This window comes from Eptesicus fuscus, chromosome 16 (genome assembly GCF_027574615.1).
Source record: "Eptesicus fuscus isolate TK198812 chromosome 16, DD_ASM_mEF_20220401, whole genome shotgun sequence".
Classification (NCBI taxonomy): domain Eukaryota; kingdom Metazoa; phylum Chordata; class Mammalia; order Chiroptera; family Vespertilionidae; genus Eptesicus; species Eptesicus fuscus.
Window position 1 is genome coordinate 4,635,426 of NC_072488.1, and position 20,176 is coordinate 4,655,601.

The 20,176-nt window shown below is 46.1% G+C and overlaps 1 protein-coding gene across 2 annotated transcripts in view; it reads left to right on the forward strand.

Annotated features, from left to right (window-relative positions):
• Window positions 1-9,881: 9,881 nt before the first annotated feature.
• Window positions 9,882-20,176, forward strand: part of DDX1 (DEAD-box helicase 1) — a 28,937-nt gene continuing 18,642 nt past the window's right edge. For both annotated transcript variants that reach the window (XM_054728126.1, XM_054728127.1), the window contains exons 1-10: window positions 9,882-9,958; window positions 12,491-12,542; window positions 12,847-12,910; window positions 13,824-13,853; window positions 14,458-14,554; window positions 15,718-15,765; window positions 17,948-18,031; window positions 18,262-18,341; window positions 19,044-19,124; window positions 19,720-19,792. In XM_054728126.1, the coding sequence (XP_054584101.1) occupies window positions 9,943-9,958; window positions 12,491-12,542; window positions 12,847-12,910; window positions 13,824-13,853; window positions 14,458-14,554; window positions 15,718-15,765; window positions 17,948-18,031; window positions 18,262-18,341; window positions 19,044-19,124; window positions 19,720-19,792 (625 nt within the window). In that variant the 5' untranslated portion in view covers window positions 9,882-9,942. The remainder of the gene's footprint in view (window positions 9,959-12,490; window positions 12,543-12,846; window positions 12,911-13,823; window positions 13,854-14,457; window positions 14,555-15,717; window positions 15,766-17,947; window positions 18,032-18,261; window positions 18,342-19,043; window positions 19,125-19,719; window positions 19,793-20,176) is intronic.

The window sequence follows — 20,176 nt, forward strand, 5'->3', positions numbered from 1 at the left end:
GTGTGTGTGTGTGTGTGTGTGTGAGAGAGAGAGAGAGAGAGAGAGAGAGAGAGATGAGTGTGTGTGTGTGTGTGTGAGAGAGAATGAGTGTGTGTGTGAGAGAGAATGTGTGTGTGTGTGAGAGAGAGAATGTGTGTGTGAGTGAGAGAGAGAGAATGAATGTGTATGTGTGCCTTGTTTGCTCATATGCTTTGAAATCCAATCTGTGAGCATTTTTCGAGCCCTGGGGTTAGAGGGTCCCTTTCCCCGGAAAGCCTGCCTTCCCTTTCCCAAGGTCCCTGTGAGACTTGGGTCCACTTTAAGATTCTAAATTATTTCAAAAGTTACAAATTGTGCTCTCTGATGGAGAGGCAGCGCCCCGGCCTGCAAGCCAAGTCTTAATTTTATAGCCAGATTCCGAGAGGCAAAGTAAGGACGTGGTCAAGATGTTTACAACGTTCTCGTGGGTTTAGAATCTACTCAATTACATGCACCTGAACTCTATCAAGCTTTGTTTTGGCAGCACTTGCTGCACCTCCCACAGCCTGCCTCACTCAGCCACGTGGGACCACAGGTTCAGACCATAAGGTCAAGGTTACAACCACAGCCTTTGGCTATAATTGTGCTGGGACTTGCACGTGGCTTTGCCACGAGAGGACCGTGCCTGCTCATTAGTCTGAGACTTGAACCTGTGCAAATGCTGTGGCCGCTCTCCACAACAAATAATGTAAATTTAGGCCCCAGACTTGCAAAAGGACCAGGCTGTTTTCACAAATCCTCACAGACTTTTGCATCCACTCAGATTCCAGGCGGAGCGGACCAGTCTGGTTGCTGTCTGACCCTGTGTGATGAGATTTTATTTTCACTGTGTAGCTCTTCTTGGGCCCTACCTTTATGTGGGGTGATCAGTGACCCAACACCCTTCTCTTCACAGATCCTTGGCTTTGACCCTGGCCTCCCCCTCCCATCCTTCCTCAGCTGGGAGATCAAAGCTCCACCCCCAAGCAACTGATGATGTCACTGCTTGCTTCTATAGAGCCTTCTGCCTGTTGCCAGGAATGAGGGTTTCCTTTACTTTCTGACAAACTCATCCATTCATTTTTTTAATATGTTTTTATTTTTTTAATATATTTTAATTGATTTCAGAGAGGAAGGGAGAGGGAGAGAGAGAAACATCAATGATGAGAGAGAATCGTAGATTGGCTGCCTCCTGCACGTCCTCCCCCCCCCCCCCCCACACCCACTGGGGATGGAGCCGGCAACCCGGACTGTGCTCTGACCAGAAATCGAACCATGACCTCCTGGTTCCTAGTTCGACACTCAAAACCACTGAGCGTCCACCAGCTGGGCTCATCCGTTCATTTTTAAGGTTGCGGTTTTGTTTTTACGTGTTAGAGGTCGATTGCGGGAGCCTTTCAGGATGTCCTGTCTGACAGATTGCCTGAAGTGAAACACCCTGAACCTCGGAGGGAAGCACAAAGGGGAGGCTTTCTGGGAACGTGGCCACAAACGCCCTGCAGCTCCCAGGCGCGCAGGCCACACCGGGCAGGCCCACGAGGCGCCACAGGGGCCTCAGAGGGTGGACTGGCGGCGCCCAGAAGGATGCACGTGTTTGCCAACACATTTGAGACACTTCTGGGCTCCCCAGCAAGGGTTGGTCGGGGAGTTTACAAAAGACTGAGGCTCCTGCGTCACCAGCTGGAGCAGGACCAGTGACATGACAGTGTTTCCGCTTACAGCGATGACTCCCATTCATGTCCACAGTCTGGGGACGCCTGGGGAGTCCCAGATAACACCGATCCTTCAAAAATCCCAAAGGCAGCTGCAAAGCCAAAATGCTGTCATTCTTTGGGGGCAGGGACAATGGCTTTTTAAACCCAGGCTGCAGGTAGGCCCTGAGTACTACCATTTGATTGACTGCATGAATTATTCATGGTTATGTTGATGCTGTTACAGATTAACCCTTTTGGCTTAAAAAAGAGAGAGAGACTGCAGCTTTTAAAAATCATGTATTTCCTCCAGCAAAATACTCTAGGCTCAAGAAAATGTTCTCCCCGTAAGTGGATCATTCATGAGCTCTGAGTTCTTTCTCCTGTGGTAATGAAATTATGGCCAAGTCCTTCCCTTTATCCTTATCCTCTAAGAAAAAATGACAGGGGAAACATTAACCAACAGAACAAGGATTCAATGAAGCCGATGAGGAATTAATAATGTGTTTTGATAAGGCCAAGTACTGACTGAACATGTAGAAGCTATTAAAACGTTAGGATCCGACACTCTCTGGCAAAGCCAAATTAAACACCAAGGATTAAGGACCATTTGCGGTGGAATTATGAAATGTCTCTCCACTTTAATGATGTTCGCTCCTCAGTGGAATTTCAGGCAGTAAACTGTTTCCTTATCATTTTCGGTTTCTGTTTAGATAAAAATGTATGCCCAGTATTAAATTCTTACAGTTTTTAAAGTCTACATTGTTATTTAAATACAATTTTAACCTGGAACAGGTTTTGAACCATAGCTCTGTTACTGACTCTTTCGATCGCCTTGCACACATTAATCCACCTGCACTTTGGTTTCCTCATCTATGGGGGTTTGGGGGGCCTAAAGATTCCCTCCCTGACCGAACTCCAGCCAGGCTCCTCTGAGCCCCCTTCTCCACTCGGTCTCAGCCTTGGCCCATTAGAGACTACACATTCTCAGCACAAATGATTTTGTCCGCTCCCTACGCCCTACACTTAAAGGACTTACATCCTGACATCGTTTCGAACAGCTCAGGGTGTTAGGATGGTCCTAACAACAGCCTCCCCACTCCCCTCCTCCAAGTACCTGCCTGGGAAAGTTCAAGGCTCCCCAAAGAATTGACTATTCAAGGGGTCAGTGCCGACATGTACACATAAGGAACTGGTGGACATTGAAATTGGGTCTCAAAAGAACTGTTGGTCCAGAAAGAAACTCACTACAGACTGATTCATTTGCCTGTCAGCATAACTATTATTGCTCGTCTCACATTCAGTTCTTATAAGTATATCTCTAGTGACACATGATCTCGCTCATCTAGGGGAAATGATGAACAACATAGACTGATGAACAAGAACAGAACCAGAAACAAGGAGGCATCGATCGGACTATTGGGCCTCAGAGGGAGGATAGGGGAGGGTGGGGGGAGGGGGGAGAGATCAACCAAAGGACTTGTGTGCATGCATATGAGCCTAACCAATGGCTAAGTTCAACAGGGGGTTGGGGCAACCGTGGGGAGGGGTGTGGGATGGGAATGGGGGGATGAGGACAAATATGTGACACCTTAATCAATAAAGAAATTAAAAAAAAAAAGAATTGATTATTCACTCTACCCAACACCTGACATAGGACCCCCGAGACCCTTTCTTGGAGCCTTTACTAACAGGAGCTTACAGTTGTGAATTCTTCCTCCATCCCTTTGAGGTGGGTATGAATCTCTCACACTCTGGAGTGTCTTTCTTGAGGGCCTGAAAGCCTCGCCCACTGATACCCTGTCCCACGTGCTTTTCTTCCAATGACATGTGGACACGCCCCCTTCGGGTGGTGGGATCTATGATCCCCTTGAACCTGGGCAGAGCTCTGTAACTGCCTCAGTAAGAACACGGGAGGAAGGGACACCGCTGGACTTCTGAAGCTTGGTCACATGGAGTACAACCGCCATGCTGTGGGGAAGCCCAGGCCACATGGAGGCGCCCCAGCTAGGCGCTCGGCCACAGGAGCATCAACCATCACCTGAGTGAAGAAACCGTCAAATGAGCCCAACCCCTGGCCTGGGAGTCTTTCAGTTGAGGTGCTAGGTATTGAGGAACAGACAGACATAAGCATTCCTGCTGCGCCAGGTCCACTTCCCCGCCCCAGGCAGAATCTATGAGCATGATAAATGGATGGTTTGTGCCACTACATATGCCCAGGCAGTATAAATTTCCATATCAGAATTAGTTTCTCCAGGCATTTTTTAAAAATTCTTGACCTGCCAGGCTGGTGTGGCTCAGTGGTTGAGCGTAGACCTATGAACCAGGAAGTCATGGTTCAATTCCTGGTTAGGGCACATGCCCGGGTTGCAGGCTTGATCCCCAGTGTGGAGTGTTCAGGAGGTAGCCGATCAATGATTCTCTCTCATCATTGATGTTTCTCTCTCTTTCTCTCTCTCTCTCTCTCTCTCTCTCTCTCTCTGTCTCTCTCTCTCTCTCTCTCTCTCTTTCTGAAATCAATAAAAATATATATTTTAAAAAAATCTTGACCATCTTTATCCCCTCCCCCCTTTTTAAAGTATAGCACGTTGTCTGTTCGGTCTGCTTTAAATAAAAACCCCCAGGCTTTGCTAACAGGAAAAGCTGTGATCAGTCCTCACAGACGGGAAGGAGGGAGGTGAAGCAAGGACGCTGGGCAGAGGCTGAGAAGACAGGCCCACGCCCTGTGTGTGATGCGCAGCGGGTCTCTCCTGCAGGTCACGGGACTCGAGGGTCCTGGCAGGGCTGGGGCGACTGCATTCAGACCATTTATTCGTCTGGTGCACAGTCTGCTCTTAAACACCGACAACCTCCAGGCCAAGTTCTCCTGTTCAGACTCCGAAAGCGGTACCGTTTCCCCAAGAGCCGTCAGCATCAGTCACAGGGGCCGAGGGGCGCTCAGGGTGGCGGGGGTGGGACAGGGAGTGACATTCATGCCCGCCGGCCAGTCAGCACCCCACCGTCCATCACGCCCCTGCCTGGCTGGCTTCTAATGAGAGCGCCACGGTGAGTGAGGTCTCTCTTTCTGTTTTACGGCCCCTCTGAAACTCATCACAGGCTGTCCTTTGTCTCTCCCCCGCCATATATCTGGAGTGATGGGCTTTATGGCCACTTCTTCGAGGGAGAGAGAATTATAGAGCTCCAGATTTATGTCTGTGTGCCGGGCCCCCTCCGGTCCAAGCACCGCAAGGTGAGAGCTGGGCAGCGACAACGATGTCGCCTTCCCATAGATCTGGCCCAGTTGCTGACAGCTTATTTTGACAAAGGCATAAAATTCAATGACTCTGGCTCAGCTGAGAAGCTGGAGGAAATTCAGAGGGGAAAAAGAGGATGTTTAAACGAGAGCTATCTCCAAACTGCTCTCTGAATCAGGTAAATTGTGAAAAATCGGCTAAGTCAGCTAAGCCAACAAATTTAATGGCAACAATAGCTGGTGTAGAAGGAACATGATTTATCCCCGAGGCTACTGTACAAAAATACCTTTCCCTGATCTGGAGGGATTATCACCTGCTACTGGAACAGATACCGAGCCGTTAGGGAAGAAGTGGGGTGTGGGAGCCTCGAATGAGCCTTGTCTACCTGCCCTCACGCCTCTGTGTATTTCCACGCTGAGTGGGCATCTGTGGCCAATAATATATTGCAGAAGTGACAGTGGGTGGCTTTGATGGCTAAGTCATAAAAGATATCCCTCACTCGGCTTCATTCTCAAGTTCTCTTGTTTTGGTGGCCAAGGGGGTGGGGTAGGGATGCCAGCAGCCCTCTCCTGAGAACCTCCCAGCAGCCCAGGATGAGGTCCCTGCTGGATGGTCCCGAGAGCCAGCTGCCTGTACCAGCTGAGCCGCCCGCGGCAGCCTCAGATGCTTGCAGCCCCAGCCAGGAGCCCGTCAAGCGGCTCCCGCACTCCTGCGCCACGCAAGCTGCCAGGGATCACGGGTGTTTGCACTCTGAGTCACTAGATTTTGAGGCAATTTGTCCTGTAGCAAGAGTTAACTAATGGGGGGCATATAAATTAAGAGTACCTTCAGCAAAGTGGGGCAGAAAACACAAAACAAAGAAGACGGATGCTTATTCCTCTCCCATGTAAGGACGCTAAAGCTGTTGTGGAGCGGATGTGAATGAACGACCACTGGAGCCCAGACCAAATTAAAATTTAGGGAGCCTTTATTAGCCGGGCGGCCAGACCACCCGGCGACTGCTCTGCCATTCTCCACGCAGGGAGACCAGAGAGCAGCAGCGACCCTTTGTGTAGGACCGCTTTTAAGCACATTAACCACATCCGGTTTTTGCAGAACAAGTAACCCAAGACAAAACAGTTTTTCCCAAGCAACGTCAGGATCAAGCCAATGACGACCATGTTATTCACAGGGTCATCCTGTTCTTCAGAAAGCTGACAGTGTTCTATGAAAGAAGGCCTACGTGCTGGGAAGGGGCCATGAGACCCTATCTCAAGGCCTGGCCTGGTGTCAGCACTGACAACTCTATCTGGGGCATAGTCCACGGCCTCTCTGGAATGCTCAAAAATTCCCACTCTCTAACAAAGCCACAGTTTCGGCTAGTGTGGTGCGCCTGGGTGTCAGGGACTCAAGGCCCTTCTCTTGTATCCTTCCACTGTCCTCAGTATATGGCTCTCTTCTCATGGTCCAATATGGCTGCTCCGACCCCAGCCATCACATCCCTATTCCATCCAACAGGACGGAGGAAGAGCAAGGAGGACATGCCATCTCCCTTCAGGACACTTCTGTTTACGTGCCACAGGCAAGAACGTAGGGGTATGGCCATACCGAGCTATCAGGGGAGGCTGGGAAAGGAAGTCTTTATTCTGGGCATCCATATGTCCAGCTGAAAGTCAGAAATTTAAGGAAAAGGAGAAATAATTATTGGGGCAAACTAGCAGTTTAGAGGTTGGCATTGATCAGGATTCGCTGCAAGGTGCTAGCTGAGCTGATTATGAATGGAAAGGGCAAGGGGGAGGGGGACTGTGTGTGCCTTTGGGGTGACTGGGCCACAGAGTCCTTCACCGGGGCTACCCTCCTTCACTGTCCTTGGGTGTCTGAAGGGCATATTTCTGAAGTCTGTCCTGGGAGTAGCAAAACCACATGTTCTGCAGTGAGCTATCGAAAGCTTACATGAAAATACAGAGCACATTCTTCTGGGTCCATGGATAACATAGTAAAATTACTATGACAGACTGGGGTCCAAAAGACCCAGTTGTGTAAGATGTGGGGTTATTGTGCAGTTACAGAAATGCACTGGGGGAGGGGGTACCAGGGAAGTCCCACGCTGGGAGTTTTGACGGGTTCAAACTTCACCTGGCTCAGCGTCAGTGTGGCGCCACCTAGTGGTAGTTGTCTCCCCAACTAACTATGTAGCTGGGTTCCTGGGACCAGGTAAGGGGATTGATTCCAGGGCTGCCTCCAGGATAGGAGGTGCCCACTTAATCAGCCTGTTCTGGGGAGAGTGAACCGGAAAGAGACTGGACTGGGGGTACCCATACTCTGTCTCTTGGTTTGGTAAAGGGTTGCCTGCTACTTCTCTGCCTGGTCTTCTCCTACCTGCCAAGAAGGATAGCCAATCACATTTTGTCCCAATTCACATTGTTGAGGGCATTAGCTCTCTCTCTCTCTCAATCTCTCTCTCTCAATCTCTCTCTCTCTCTCTCTCTCTCTCTCTCTCTCTCTCTCTCTCTCTCTCTTTCTCTCTCTCTCTCTCTCTCATAGCCAATCACATTTTGTCCCAATTCACATTATTGAGGGCATTAGCACACACTCTCTCTCAATCTCTCTCTATCATTTATATTTGCTAAACTTGATACATCACAAGCAGAAAACATTTCCCATTACCCTGAAACCCTCTCTCTGGGCTCTTTCCCTGGCCTAGATGGAGCCTCTAGCATATTCCAGAGCTTTTCTGGTCACTCTCAGGTAGCGAAAAGTTGTCTGGTTACACTCATCACCAGTATAGCCACATGTCTGCACTTAAACAGTGTAGTGATAAAAATCCACAACTTTCACCCAAACTATAGCTTCCTCCCTCCCCAGCTTGCAGTGAGGGGGAGGGTGTGGTCAGTCTCCCCTCTCCCACTAGCTGTTTCTGAGCTGGGGGGGGGGGGGAGGATGGGGTGGCAGATGACATGGGGGAGATACCCACTTTCATTTGGGGATGCGCTGCTGTGCTCTCTGGCTCAATCGCACTCAAGGCTGATTCTTCCGCTCAGGGGGTACTTTTGGGGATTATCTTGGAGATTCTTCTGCTGGTATTCCCCCCATGCCACGTACACGAGGCAGGTGATAGATACCTGTCCTAGTTACAAGATGAATACAGCTGGGTTCTTGGTGGGGGCTGCCTGCTGCATTATGGAGCTTCTCTGGGCAGCTCTCTTGGGCACGTTCTGTGTGCAGAGCTTCAGGTCCCCTCTCCAAAGGCCCCGCTGGCCCTGGAGGAAAAGGCCACGTTTGGAGACGTGGTCTGCTTCCCCAGCAGCCCTCCCCCTCCGTCTCTGTTCCTGCCCTGCCACCTCGGAGCTCCCTAGCCACAGCCTCTCCTAGCATGGCTCTGCTTCCCAGACTCCAGAGACCAAAAGTCCCCCGAGCGGTCCCCTGGCAAACACTTTCTCCCCTGAAGGCGGAAATGCGCCCCAGGGCTTCAAGGACTCTCTTCAGAGAAAGCTCTTCTCTAACTGGCACCGTCAAGCCTTTTATGTGTTTAAGACGGGGACTGGCTCAAGGCAGCAGAATCAGATTTCTCATTCCCCCTTTGCCAGTCCCCCACAACATGTGATCCTGTGCCTGTCTTTGGCATGTGGGGCACATGGCACCTTTTCAGAACAGATACATTGAATAATTCCAGGGTTATCACTCACGTAAACGTATATGACATACAAGGAGGATATAAAATACAGTGTGAAGGTGGCCCTGGAGGTGGGAAGCTGCTGGCCTGATGTATCGTCCTCGGCTGTTGGGAGCGTCAGGTGAATCCTGTTATATGTAACTCGAGGCCCAGCGCATGATTAAATCGTGCACGTGTAGGGTCCCCTAGGCCTAGCCTGCCATCAGGGCCATGTCCGCCACCGCTGCCGGCGCCCGGGGGGTGGGGTGGGGGTGGGGTAAGGTCCCAAGAGGCGCTCCAGCACCTCCTGGTCGTTCTGCCATTACAGCGTCACGACCACAGGCCTTTTATGATATAGGAGATAGTAACAGTAGAGCTGACACCTATTGTTGCCATGTGCTATGCACGCTTTTAGGTGCTTTGCCCACTTTATTTCATCCACGTAACAATCCTACCAGATAGGTACTAACTACTTCTCGTGACTGTTCTACAGATGAGTCAGCTGAAGCCCAGGCATTAAGGTTACACAGCCAGCGATTGGCAGAGCTGCAATGCAAACCCAGAAGATGGCTCCATCTGATGCCTCGTGCCTGAGGGTAGCACCCGTCACCGATCCCACAGCACGGACCTGCAGTTAGGCGGCTGTGGCTCAGGCCCACGCTGCCACTCAGCAGCTGTGTGGCCTTAGGTAAATCAGGCAACTTTGCTGAACCTTAGTCTCCCCATCTAAAGATACCACCTGGCAGAGTTGTTGGGGTTGGTCAAACATTCATGTATTTTTCCTCTCTCTCTCTCTGCAAAGGGAAAGGAGTCAAAACTTCCAGAAATTCAAGATTTCCATAAACTTTATCAAACGCCAAAGGAGGCTGGGCGACCCAAGTCCTCCCTTATTTGAGTCAAACACATGAAGTGATGCCAGCACTCCGTGGGCTTGGTTTTCTGGGCACTGAGTTCATCAGTACCTTCTGTGGAGGTCACGGACTCCCGCAAAGCCCGGCTCGATTGAGAGGTTGGGGGCTGAGTGGGTAGGAGAGGGCAACCTCTGCCCTCAGATCATCCTGGGCCTCTGAGCCACCCTCTTGTGCCTCCTGGTGTGGGAAATGCGGTCCTGAGGACACGAGCAAGCTCCGAACAAATGGTCATTGCCAGTTACGTCTAATGATGACCGCTCCTGCCAAGGACCCCCGGAACCCGGTCCGCGCTCGGGCATATGCGGGGAGGGGGGAGTAAGGGGGAGGAGTCGGGGGCTCATTTCTTCCGCCGGAACCCTTGTCCGGGGCCTGGGTCCCCGCCCGGAACTGCAAAGCCGCAGGGCTGGCCGGAAGCGGGCGGCGCGGCGTGGCGGCGCGGAGGGAGGGAGCGCGAGCCAGGCCGCGGAGGACGCGCGAAGATGGCGGCCTTCTCCGGTGCGTGTGCGGGGCGGGCTGTGCGCGCGATCCCCGGCGCGGGCGGCCGGCGGGAGCCTGCGGGTGGGGGCGGCCAGGTGCCGGGAGCGCCGGAGGGAGCTGTCCACGCGGCGCCTGCGGGCCATGATGCGGGGGCACCCGCGGCGGCCAGCGAGGCGGCTCCGCGCGCTCCAAGTTGCGGGAGCGCCTGCTGTGCGGGCGGCGGCCTCCCCGGGCGCCCTCCGCCCTGTCTCCTCGCAGCCCGCACCGGGCCGCCCTGCCAGGGGACGGGCGGCGGCGTGGCGCCGGCGGGTCCCCGGTTGCAGGCCTCCCGCCCGCGGACGTGGCAGCGGCGCTGGCGAGCCCGGGACCGGGCTTGGCGGGCCGGCGGGCGGCGGGGCGGGGGAGGCTCCGCTGGGAAACGGACTCTCCCGCCTCCGCCCAGTTTTTTTCCAGGTCCTTCCAAAAAGTAAACGCCCGAGGCGGAAACGTGTGATTTATTTGTTTAAACGCTAGCAGATCCACACCAACGTTAGGTAGTAGTGAAGCTGCAAGGGAACGCGTTTTCATCCTCATACAGAGCTCAGGCGTACAGTATTGAGAAATAGTCATTCATTTGCTGAATGACGCCCTCCTTTATTCCAAATAGGATTTTGAGGTCGTTTATGCAACCTAACAGTTGCTATTTTTTCCCTCTTCCTTTACCATCATTCCTTTATACATCCACAGTTTTAAGAAGCTGCACTAAGCCTTCTATACACTTAAACGTGGGAAATTCACATGGCTGTAAGTGCAAGTTAGGCCTACATTTTAATGCTCTTAATCTGTTAAGGTGACTTTAAGTGCTGCTGTTCTTTTTCACTTTTCTCCTATGAACACATTAGGAATTCCAGATTTTCAGTCCTGAGTTAGGATTTCAGGTGGTGGTAGTTACATCTTACAATAGGAGGCAAGGGGAAGTCTCCTCAGCGGTGGGTAATTTTGCCCCCAGCCCTCTCCCAAAACAAGGTGTTAGAGCCAGGTGTGCAGAGCCGTTCCAGGTTGTCATTTTACAGGTTCACTTCTTGGGGAGTCGTGCACACATTTCGGGGATGTTCGGGTAAAGGGCTAGAAGAGTCTGTGATATGAAATAAAGACATGTGGGATTAAAGAAGATGAAAATTCTCATTTTTTCTGTGTTAAAAATGTTATATGTAAAGAGAAGATGGCTTCATAGCAAACATGCAGGGAACATGACCACATGGAACAAGGAATCTGGGATTTGCTGAGTCTGTTGCTGCTCACAGTACCGCAGTTTCACAGGCAGGTCCAGCTGGCAGGATGCGGCATAGAGAAGACCATCACTCTCCTTCTTTATCCAAGCCATTTGCTTTTTAGGAGAGAGAATTGGGTAGACTCTAATGGGAACACGTATTAGAAAGGGCTGCTTGGATACACAACTTTAACCCTTAATTAGTTTTTCCATCTATGCATTTTCCTGGGGAGATTTAGAATTAGGAGAGCCCTTTTGAAAAAGATTTTTATACTTGCCTATGTCAGCGATGTTTATATCAACAAGTTTACAATATGAAATTTCAGGGTTGTATCTATTGTGTTTTTTGCTGGTATGGTTCTTCTCAGCTGATGCAAAGAAAAAGCTACCCCTGCAATGGATATAGTCAATTTGTGGATTTGTTTTATGTCTTTTCAGAAATAATTGCAAGAAATGCAAATTTTCCAAATTGGTTATTTGGAGGGCTTGGGAATATTGTTAATTTTTAATAGAAATGTATACGTTTATAGTAATAATAATGAAAGCTTCCTTTTTATAAATGCAGTCTTAAAATAAAAAGCACTTCCTGTTTGGGAAGGAGGTGTAAGTAATCCAACTCACTACTCTCTGCATTTCATTTGAGAAATGATAAATCGAGAAAAATCTAATCAGAACTAATCCAATCTATTCACGTCCGACTGGCTTTGAAGTAGAATTATTAAACATGTGAAGTTATCAGTGCGGTTCTGCACCTGATGTTTCCAATTACCCACGTTTTCACCCCGGGCCCTGCCTTTTCAGTTAGGCAGAGCTTTGGTTCGGGCTGCCAGTGAACGTGGGCTCTGAGGGTGTTCACGTGGTCCTCAGATAGCCAGGGCGCACGGATTCCACATTATCTCCACATGAACCAACCAACATGCTGGTCCAGACCCTCTCTCTAATCCAGCAGATTTCTCATTAGTCCTGGGAACACGGGGTTACTGTGTATTCCGTGGTAATTGGGCACCAATACCGCACTTGTTACCTGTAACCTTCCTGCATCCCTCCAGGGTGGGTAACACTGCCCCGATGTGTGTGGAGGAAAGAGGCTATAGCTTGCCCGAGGTAGCACTGCTGGTGAGAGGTTGGATTTGAACTCAGGTCTTTCTCCAAAGCGTCCCCTCTTTCAACAGTGCCACACTCAGGAGGGGCCGAGGAACGGAGCTGCGCTTCAAAGCCTTTTCTCCTCAGACAGTAACTTTCAGAGCCGTATGATTTAAGTTCAGTAGGTGTGGTTTTTTAAAATTAATTTTTATTTTCAGAGATGGGTGTGATGCCTGAAATTGCACAAGCTGTGGAAGAGATGGATTGGCTGTAAGTACACGAAGCTTAAATGTACCTGCAACAGCAGTGCTTTATCATTTAAACGGTTCATGATTCTATCACATCTTTTTGGGTGTAGTTGGGTAAGTGAAATTAAGTTTTATTGTGATTCTCTAACTTACAGGACACTTCCTTTTTAAATTTTGATATATTTCTAGTTGAAAAAGATTGGTAGTATTTATCAAATAACATTCTGTCTTAGGTTTATAACTTAGCATGCCTACATGCCTTAATTAGCTTAGGTGATTTATTTTAATTTTACTAACTAAAACTTTTCAAAATATGATTCTTTTAGTCTCCCAACTGATATCCAGGCAGAATCCATCCCCCTGATCCTGGGAGGCGGTGATGTGCTTATGGTATGTTCAATAGGGGGAGGGGCTGGGAGCCGGGACGCACGGTCGGGGAATGTTTGTGAACCACTGTAAGAACTCTGTAGGCTTCAAGATGATATTTTCACCCAAGTAATTTTATATATTTACATGCATTTAGGACACATATACTGATTCAAAGTACTAGGTAGAAGTTGTGGGGAAAACTGGTAAGATGCGGTTTTTCCCTTGAGAAGCTTCACCCCAGTAGCACCGTAATACATGTACACAGATAATTGTCTACAAGAGAACCATGGCCCCTGGATAAGCTTGCAAAGTGCTAAAGGATTCGAGTGGGGCCAGTTGTCCTCCTGGATGAGGGGACCATGGGGACTCCTCTGGGGGGCAGTAGATTTAGGACAAGGGAGGATGCAAGAGGATTAACCCCTACGTAGAGAGGAGAATGCAGATGTGATCCCGGAGCATTCAGTTAGAGGGAAGCATAAAATATGTGTGTCTGGTGAGGCGAAATTTGAGATAACATGGGAAATATACAGTGGCTCAGATGACCTGGCTCTTTCTCAGGTGTCACTTAAAAGAATTCGGTATTTGTTGGCAGTGGGGATCATTGGACATTTTAAGGAGGGGTGTGTTACAAGGTTAGGATTGTGTTTTTATGAAGACTAATTTGGTAATAGAGTTCTGAGAGATTAGATACTGTTCGGATACTTTCGTAACCTGGGTTAGAATGATGAGGCCTTAGATTTGAATGGTAGCAATGGGAAAAGGAAGGGGGGAACAATTCTTGAGGGAATGGCAAGGTTGGCAAAGTCGCAGTTGACTGAGGGAACCTGCGATCTGGAGGCACCTGAAAGTCAAGGTAGCTAGTCAGGTATAAACGGTTTTCACGTGGTATCAGTTAAGTTGACTTCTTTAATTGACAACGTTGTTTTCCATTTAGGCTGCAGAAACAGGAAGTGGAAAAACTGGTGTAAGTAATAAAAACTTAAATATGCTTTCTAAGAGTGGATTTTTAAAGCAGCTTTGTACAGTAGTTCTGACTTGAAATATTTAATAAAGCAACCTCCTGCAGAATGTGACGAAACGGTTGCTTGTCACTGAGACTGATAGTCTTATTGCCAGCTAATTCTGAAATAACTTCTGTAAGGCATGGCTTTAAGAATATAGTTTTAAACTGGTCTTGGAGACAGTTACATTATCTTTAGTATTTACATTCACTTCTGAATTTTACTGTAGTGGCTCTAGTAATAAAGAGATTGCAAATAGAGGTGGATTTCACAATGGCCTAGACTGGACAAACAGTTCGTCAGAGTGGGTGGTATTTTTCCTCTAGTTTAGGTTCATTCTGCAGGTTCCCGTTCTTTGTTTTTGGAGCTGTCAGGTGGCTCCTGTTATCTTCATTCAGTCAGCTGTCTTGTGAGTCTTCCTGGAATTTGAGGTTTGGGCAAATTGGATGGCAATCTGAAATATGTGTAATTATTTAATGTGCATGCATAACTTCGGTAATTTATACTAACTAGTAAATTGACATTGATATCTGAATGGTGATATATGGAACCATTGTTTCTTTTTAGGCTTTCAGCATTCCAGTTATCCAGATAGTTTATGAAACTCTGAAAGACCAACAGGAAGGCAAAAAGGGGAAAACAACAATTAAAACTGGTGCTTCAGGTAATGTTTGCGTAGTAATATTTCCCTTTTGTATAAATTAGTTATTCTCATTCCTGGCATGTGCAGGTGTGAGGTTTGGGTGTGCATTTTTATTGTCAGGGTCTGTGTGGTGGTATTGGCATTCGGTGCACTGGAAGCAGGGATGCTAAATGCCATTTAGAGCATAACTCATTTGTAAATGAATTGTGAGACAGATAGGATATGAACTATTTAGACTATTGGCCTATTTAAAAATAATTTAAAAACTTGTAACAACTTTAAACCAGTGTTTATGAGAGATGGTTATAAACGGGAATGCTTTCAGAGGATAACCGGAATGGTAATAGTTCTAACCATGTCCTCCTATGAGGAAAAGAAACTGCATATTTAAACATACAGACACAAGTAGAAGAGAGAATTGTTAAACCATTGAAAGGATCTGGAGAGAGACAATTCCTCTATAAAGTAGGACCAGGACCAAGAGAAATAATCTGGATGAAACTTCTGTTTAACTTCTGAGTAACTAGATTGAGCCAGCAATTGAAGTTCTCTTGAGAACCTCAAGAGAAAGTTATTTCTCCATTATTCAAGGGATTTATGCAGATGATTGATATCGTTTGATCAGAAATTTAAAAAAGTTGGGCTGAAAACACAGAGTTCTTGATAGCTGTTATGATCCTTTGAATATCCATATACCGTGAAGGTGTTTTAGAAAAGGAAAATGCTGGTCCCATTAAAGTAAGGAAACATTTTGTGACTCTTGAATATGGTACTGAATTTTGTGAGATGAAGGACTTGCTTTTTAAAAAACAATGATGAAATGATAATTAGATCTTGATATGTTAGTTATTTTTATTTTGATTGAAGTCAGCTTGTTCAGTTACCAGAACTTGATTGTATCAGTGCCCTCGGTTACAACAAAGATGGATGCCATCAAATGCAAAGTGCACTGAAGCAGTGAGGAGGAAAGTTTCATCCCCAGATAGGCCAGAGATTATTACTGTGTTTCAGTGTTCAATTTCAGTGTTGCTGCTAATAAAACACCAACACTTTTTACTTGTACATTTAAAATAATGTGTAAAGTTGCATCTAGTGGAGTTAAATTATATAAAATATGTGCTTTATTTTTGACAAAGTATTTTTAATTTCATACATTTGTGGTAACTGTTGTTATATTCATTTAGTGCTCAACAAGTGGCAAATGAACCCATATGACAGAGGATCTGCTTTTGGTAAGTGGATAGATTTTAGCAACTCATTTATAAATCAGAAACTTGCTTGTAATAATACCTGAGTATCAAAATTATGACATCAAGTAAATAAAGATTTAATTCACCAAATTTTAGAATATAGTTACTACAGTTTCACAGTTTAGTACGGACATAGGAATAGACAGATAAATCAATGAAATACAATGGAAATGCATCCAAGTATATATAAAATGTTAATATGTTGAAAAAATAATAATTTCAGTGGGAAAAGGGTGATTTATTCAGTAAGGGTTTTAGCACAATTGATCCATCTGGAGTAATGTGAAATTGACTTGTCTCCTATTTAGGAACAAATTTTGTATGTATTTAAGACTTATATATGTGTACATATACTACATGTATATACTTGTATATTACATGTCCAATTTAGGGGTGTGGAAATTCTCCTAACCCAAATAAGGAACTCAGAAATTATAAAAGATATAGGTCTGTTTGTTTAAAATTGTAAAAAATATATGTGGAAAAGATATTACAGGGAAAAGTCAAGAGATAAAAATAAATATGGAAAGAATACTTGCAATGTTGATGAAAGAAACAATCCTTATAAACTACTAAAGAGTTCTTGCATAGATACTTGTTTTTGGTAAGAAAGAGATAAACAACCAATAAGGAAAGGGGGCAAAGAATAGGAATAGGCAGTTCACAGCGGAGCCAGTCCAAATGGCAATAAACATGCCAGGATCAAGTTTACAGGACAGAGGGAAATGGAAATTAAAGTTACCCATCTGATTGGCAGTAATCCCAAAAAGTGATAAGCGATACGGATTATTGCCTTTTGGGAAAGCAGTTTGCCATTACCTATAAAAATTAAAATATATATATATACACACAGAGAGATATTCCTGGAAGTTCTAACTCTTTGGAATGAAAGTGGCAGTATATAGGATGTGCATACAACACTGTTTGGTGGAGCATTATAAGGGTTAAAACTGCCAACCAAGTGAATGTTATTGCTAAGGGATGGTTAACAAAGCCTAGGGTGTATGGAAGGACTGTTGTGAAGCCATTAGGAAGAATGAGTCAGCGAAGAATGAGTCAGCGCTGTGGGGTTGTCATAAGTGATCAGTGTCAAGAATAGGGTGACTTAGTTGAATTTTCATCAGGTGCTGCTAAGAAAGGCAGGATGCAGAGAAATGTAGAGTGGACATGAGAAACCATGCCAAAACACCCAAACCGCTACTCTCCATCATGATTATCTAATTTATATTAAAGTTTATGTTGTATATATGCATACAGAATTTTAAATATGACAAAATTAAGGGCTTGCCATTGCCAAAGAACTTTAAAGTTCTATTTTACATAATGTAGTACCCGTTGAGTAAGAATGTTTATTTTGGTAATTTAATTTCTGATATGTGAAGTAAAATGTACTTTTTAAAAGTTGGTTCTACATTCAGGTGCTGAGCATGAGTCTCTAGCCTGAACCAGGGCACGAGCTCTTGTTTCTTTGTGCTACACACAAAAGCCCATTTACTGAAAGCTGTTAAGCACCAATAAGCACTGGGACTGACGGTGATGTGTGTTAAGAACTCCATCTTCTAGCGTTCTGATATTAGCATATAACAACTACAGGCTTGTTTATGGGAGCCTTTCCTGCCCTCCCTTATTATGTTTGTGGGTTAATGGGTTGGGGAGCAAGCCAGACGCAGTTCCTGTTTTCCTTTTAGCACGGTATTCACTCAGGCTCTAATTTTAGCATAAGATCAAAGCAGCAGGTATTGATGAGTGGGTGCTGTGTCATCCGTAGGAATCCATTTCTTTAAAGAGAACAGTTGTCTGAACACATTTAGAGAACAGTTGACTAAACACATTTGTGTTGGTGATACAGCTGCTCTTATGAAAGTCAGATTAGGTGCTGCTTCGATTCCTTTCTGGATTGTTGCAGTAAAATCCTGTCCTGGGGAAAGATGACTGTAGAGAAACCAGTCCCCAACATGGCCAAGGCCCTCCAGGGGATGAATAGGGGCCGTTACTCTACTCGTGGGGAAGAGGTTGCTGTCACTCAGGAATCGGCACGCCTCATTCGCTGGACCGTTGCACCAAGCGAAGGCATTACCTTATTAGTGAGATGAAGGAGACTGTTTCAGAGTGCATGATTTATCATCTGTACTGACATGGTGTTCTGTGCTTTTCTCAAATCCAGCAATTGGGTCAGATGGTCTTTGCTGTCAAAGCCGAGAAGTGAAGGAGTGGCATGGATGTAGAGCTACTAAAGGACTAACGAAAGGTATTAAACTGCATTTGTACACCTGTAAACTTTAGAGGTAATTATTAATAAATGAACTTTCTTACCATAGCTTTATGGCAAGGATCCAAAAGACTTTTAATGTGACAGAAAGACCTACAGGTCTTCATCTGGGTCATACAAATTATAATTGAGAAACGGTGGGAAAGTGGCCACATGGAAAATGGCCACGTGTGTAACTGATAAAACCTTAAAGCGTTTTGCCCTTGCAGGGAAGCACTACTACGAAGTGTCCTGTCATGACCAGGGACTGTGCAGAGTCGGCTGGTCCTCCATGCAGGCTTCCTTAGACCTAGGTAAGTGCTTCCAAAGGAAACCGCGTTTGATACTTGTGAGTTGTTAACACGTGACCATATAAAGTATATGTTTTAGAGCAGGGGTCCTCAAACTTTTTAAACAGGGGGCCAGTTCACTGTCCCTCAGACCGTTGGAGGGCCGGACTATAGTTTAAAAAAAACTATGAACAAATTCCTATGCACACTGCACGTATCTTATTTTGAAGTAAAAAAACAAAATGGCAAAAACACCCACATGTGGCCCGCGGGCCGTAGTTTGAGGACGCCTGTTTTAGAGACATGGAAATAACATCTGTCCCTCAAACCATTTCAAAAAAGATTTGAAGTAATAAAAAATATCCTTCCTATATAATAAAAGGCTAATATGCAAATTGTCCCCTCAATTGGGAGTTCAACCTTGAGTTTGAACAGGAGGTGGGGCCCCCCACCAACCACCCTGCCCCCCCCCCCCAGCCCAGTCCCTGCCCCCGATTGCCCTGATTAGGGTGGGCCGGCCGGACCCCACCCGTGCACGAATTCGTGCACCAGGCCTCTAGTATATTATAACTATAAAATGAGGAATAGGTTAAAAATATGAGTGAAGTCAGAGTAAAGTTATTGTGTATAAATACATACCACAGTTACTGTAAATTTGAAAATCTCGTTTACAGGGCGTTTAATTTTATATCTCACCTCATAAGTAAAATACTTTTTTAAACCTAGGTACTGACAAGTTTGGGTTTGGCTTTGGTGGAACAGGAAAGAAATCCCATAATAAACAGTTTGATAACTATGGAGAGGTAAGTTGTTTTATTGACTTGGTCATAGCATTAGTAAGTTTTCTTGTGTGTACTTAGTTGGTCAGTCATGACATGACTGAAGGAATAGAAATGATCCTCAAATTCAAGTGGATTATCTGAATAAAGGGTGGGCAAGGTAGGCTAATATAATAAGTAATGTAATAATAACTAATACAAGAATAAACTCACGTACTCACAACTGTAAACCTACTTTTGCCCACCCTGTATTTTCCATAGTGGTTCAGATTTGGACTTCAGGGAAGGAATGTTACAAAATTCACTTAGCCCCTCCAAGGCATATTACTTTGTCTTCTGTGTTGACCCCATTTTGATTTGGGCTTTGACTTAACACATTATTCTCCTTTCTTGATCTCTATCATGGTAATCTAATACTGATGAGTTTAGTTATGTTGGTTCTATAAAGCCTGTCAGATGCTTCTATTCTGTATGAAATGCTACCAGTATAATAGGTCTTTTAACAACTACATTCAAGCTTCAAGGGGTTATTTTGAAGTACATACTTTTGATGCAGGTATATTTGAACTTTCTTTATGGATTTGCTTTATTAACAGCACTTGACTTTCTGGTTTTCTAGGAATTCACTATGCATGATACCATTGGGTGTTACCTAGATATAGATAAAGGACACATCAAATTCTCCAAAAATGGTAAGCTTTCTCTGGATTGTTGTGTTAGAGAAGGTATATTTGTGATATTTGAAATTCCCTCACCCTCTTCAATCCTCCCTCCCTATTTTTATTTTTTTAAACAAATACTTAATTGAGCATTTGGTATATGCCAGGCACCCTGGTAAGGTGCTAGAGATTCAGCAGAAAATGGAGTAGGCTGTGGGGCGCAGCTACAGTGTTTGGACAGGTTCAAGCCTTGGACTGATAAGAGGGCACAGTCCTCTCGTGGCCACGTGCAAGTCCCAGCTTGGAGGGCAGAGCCCTCCCAGCACAGTTACAGCCAACAGCTGTAGTTGTGAGCTTGAACCTATGGTCCGAACACGTGGCCCCACGTGCCTGAGTGATAGAGGCTGCAAGTAAACA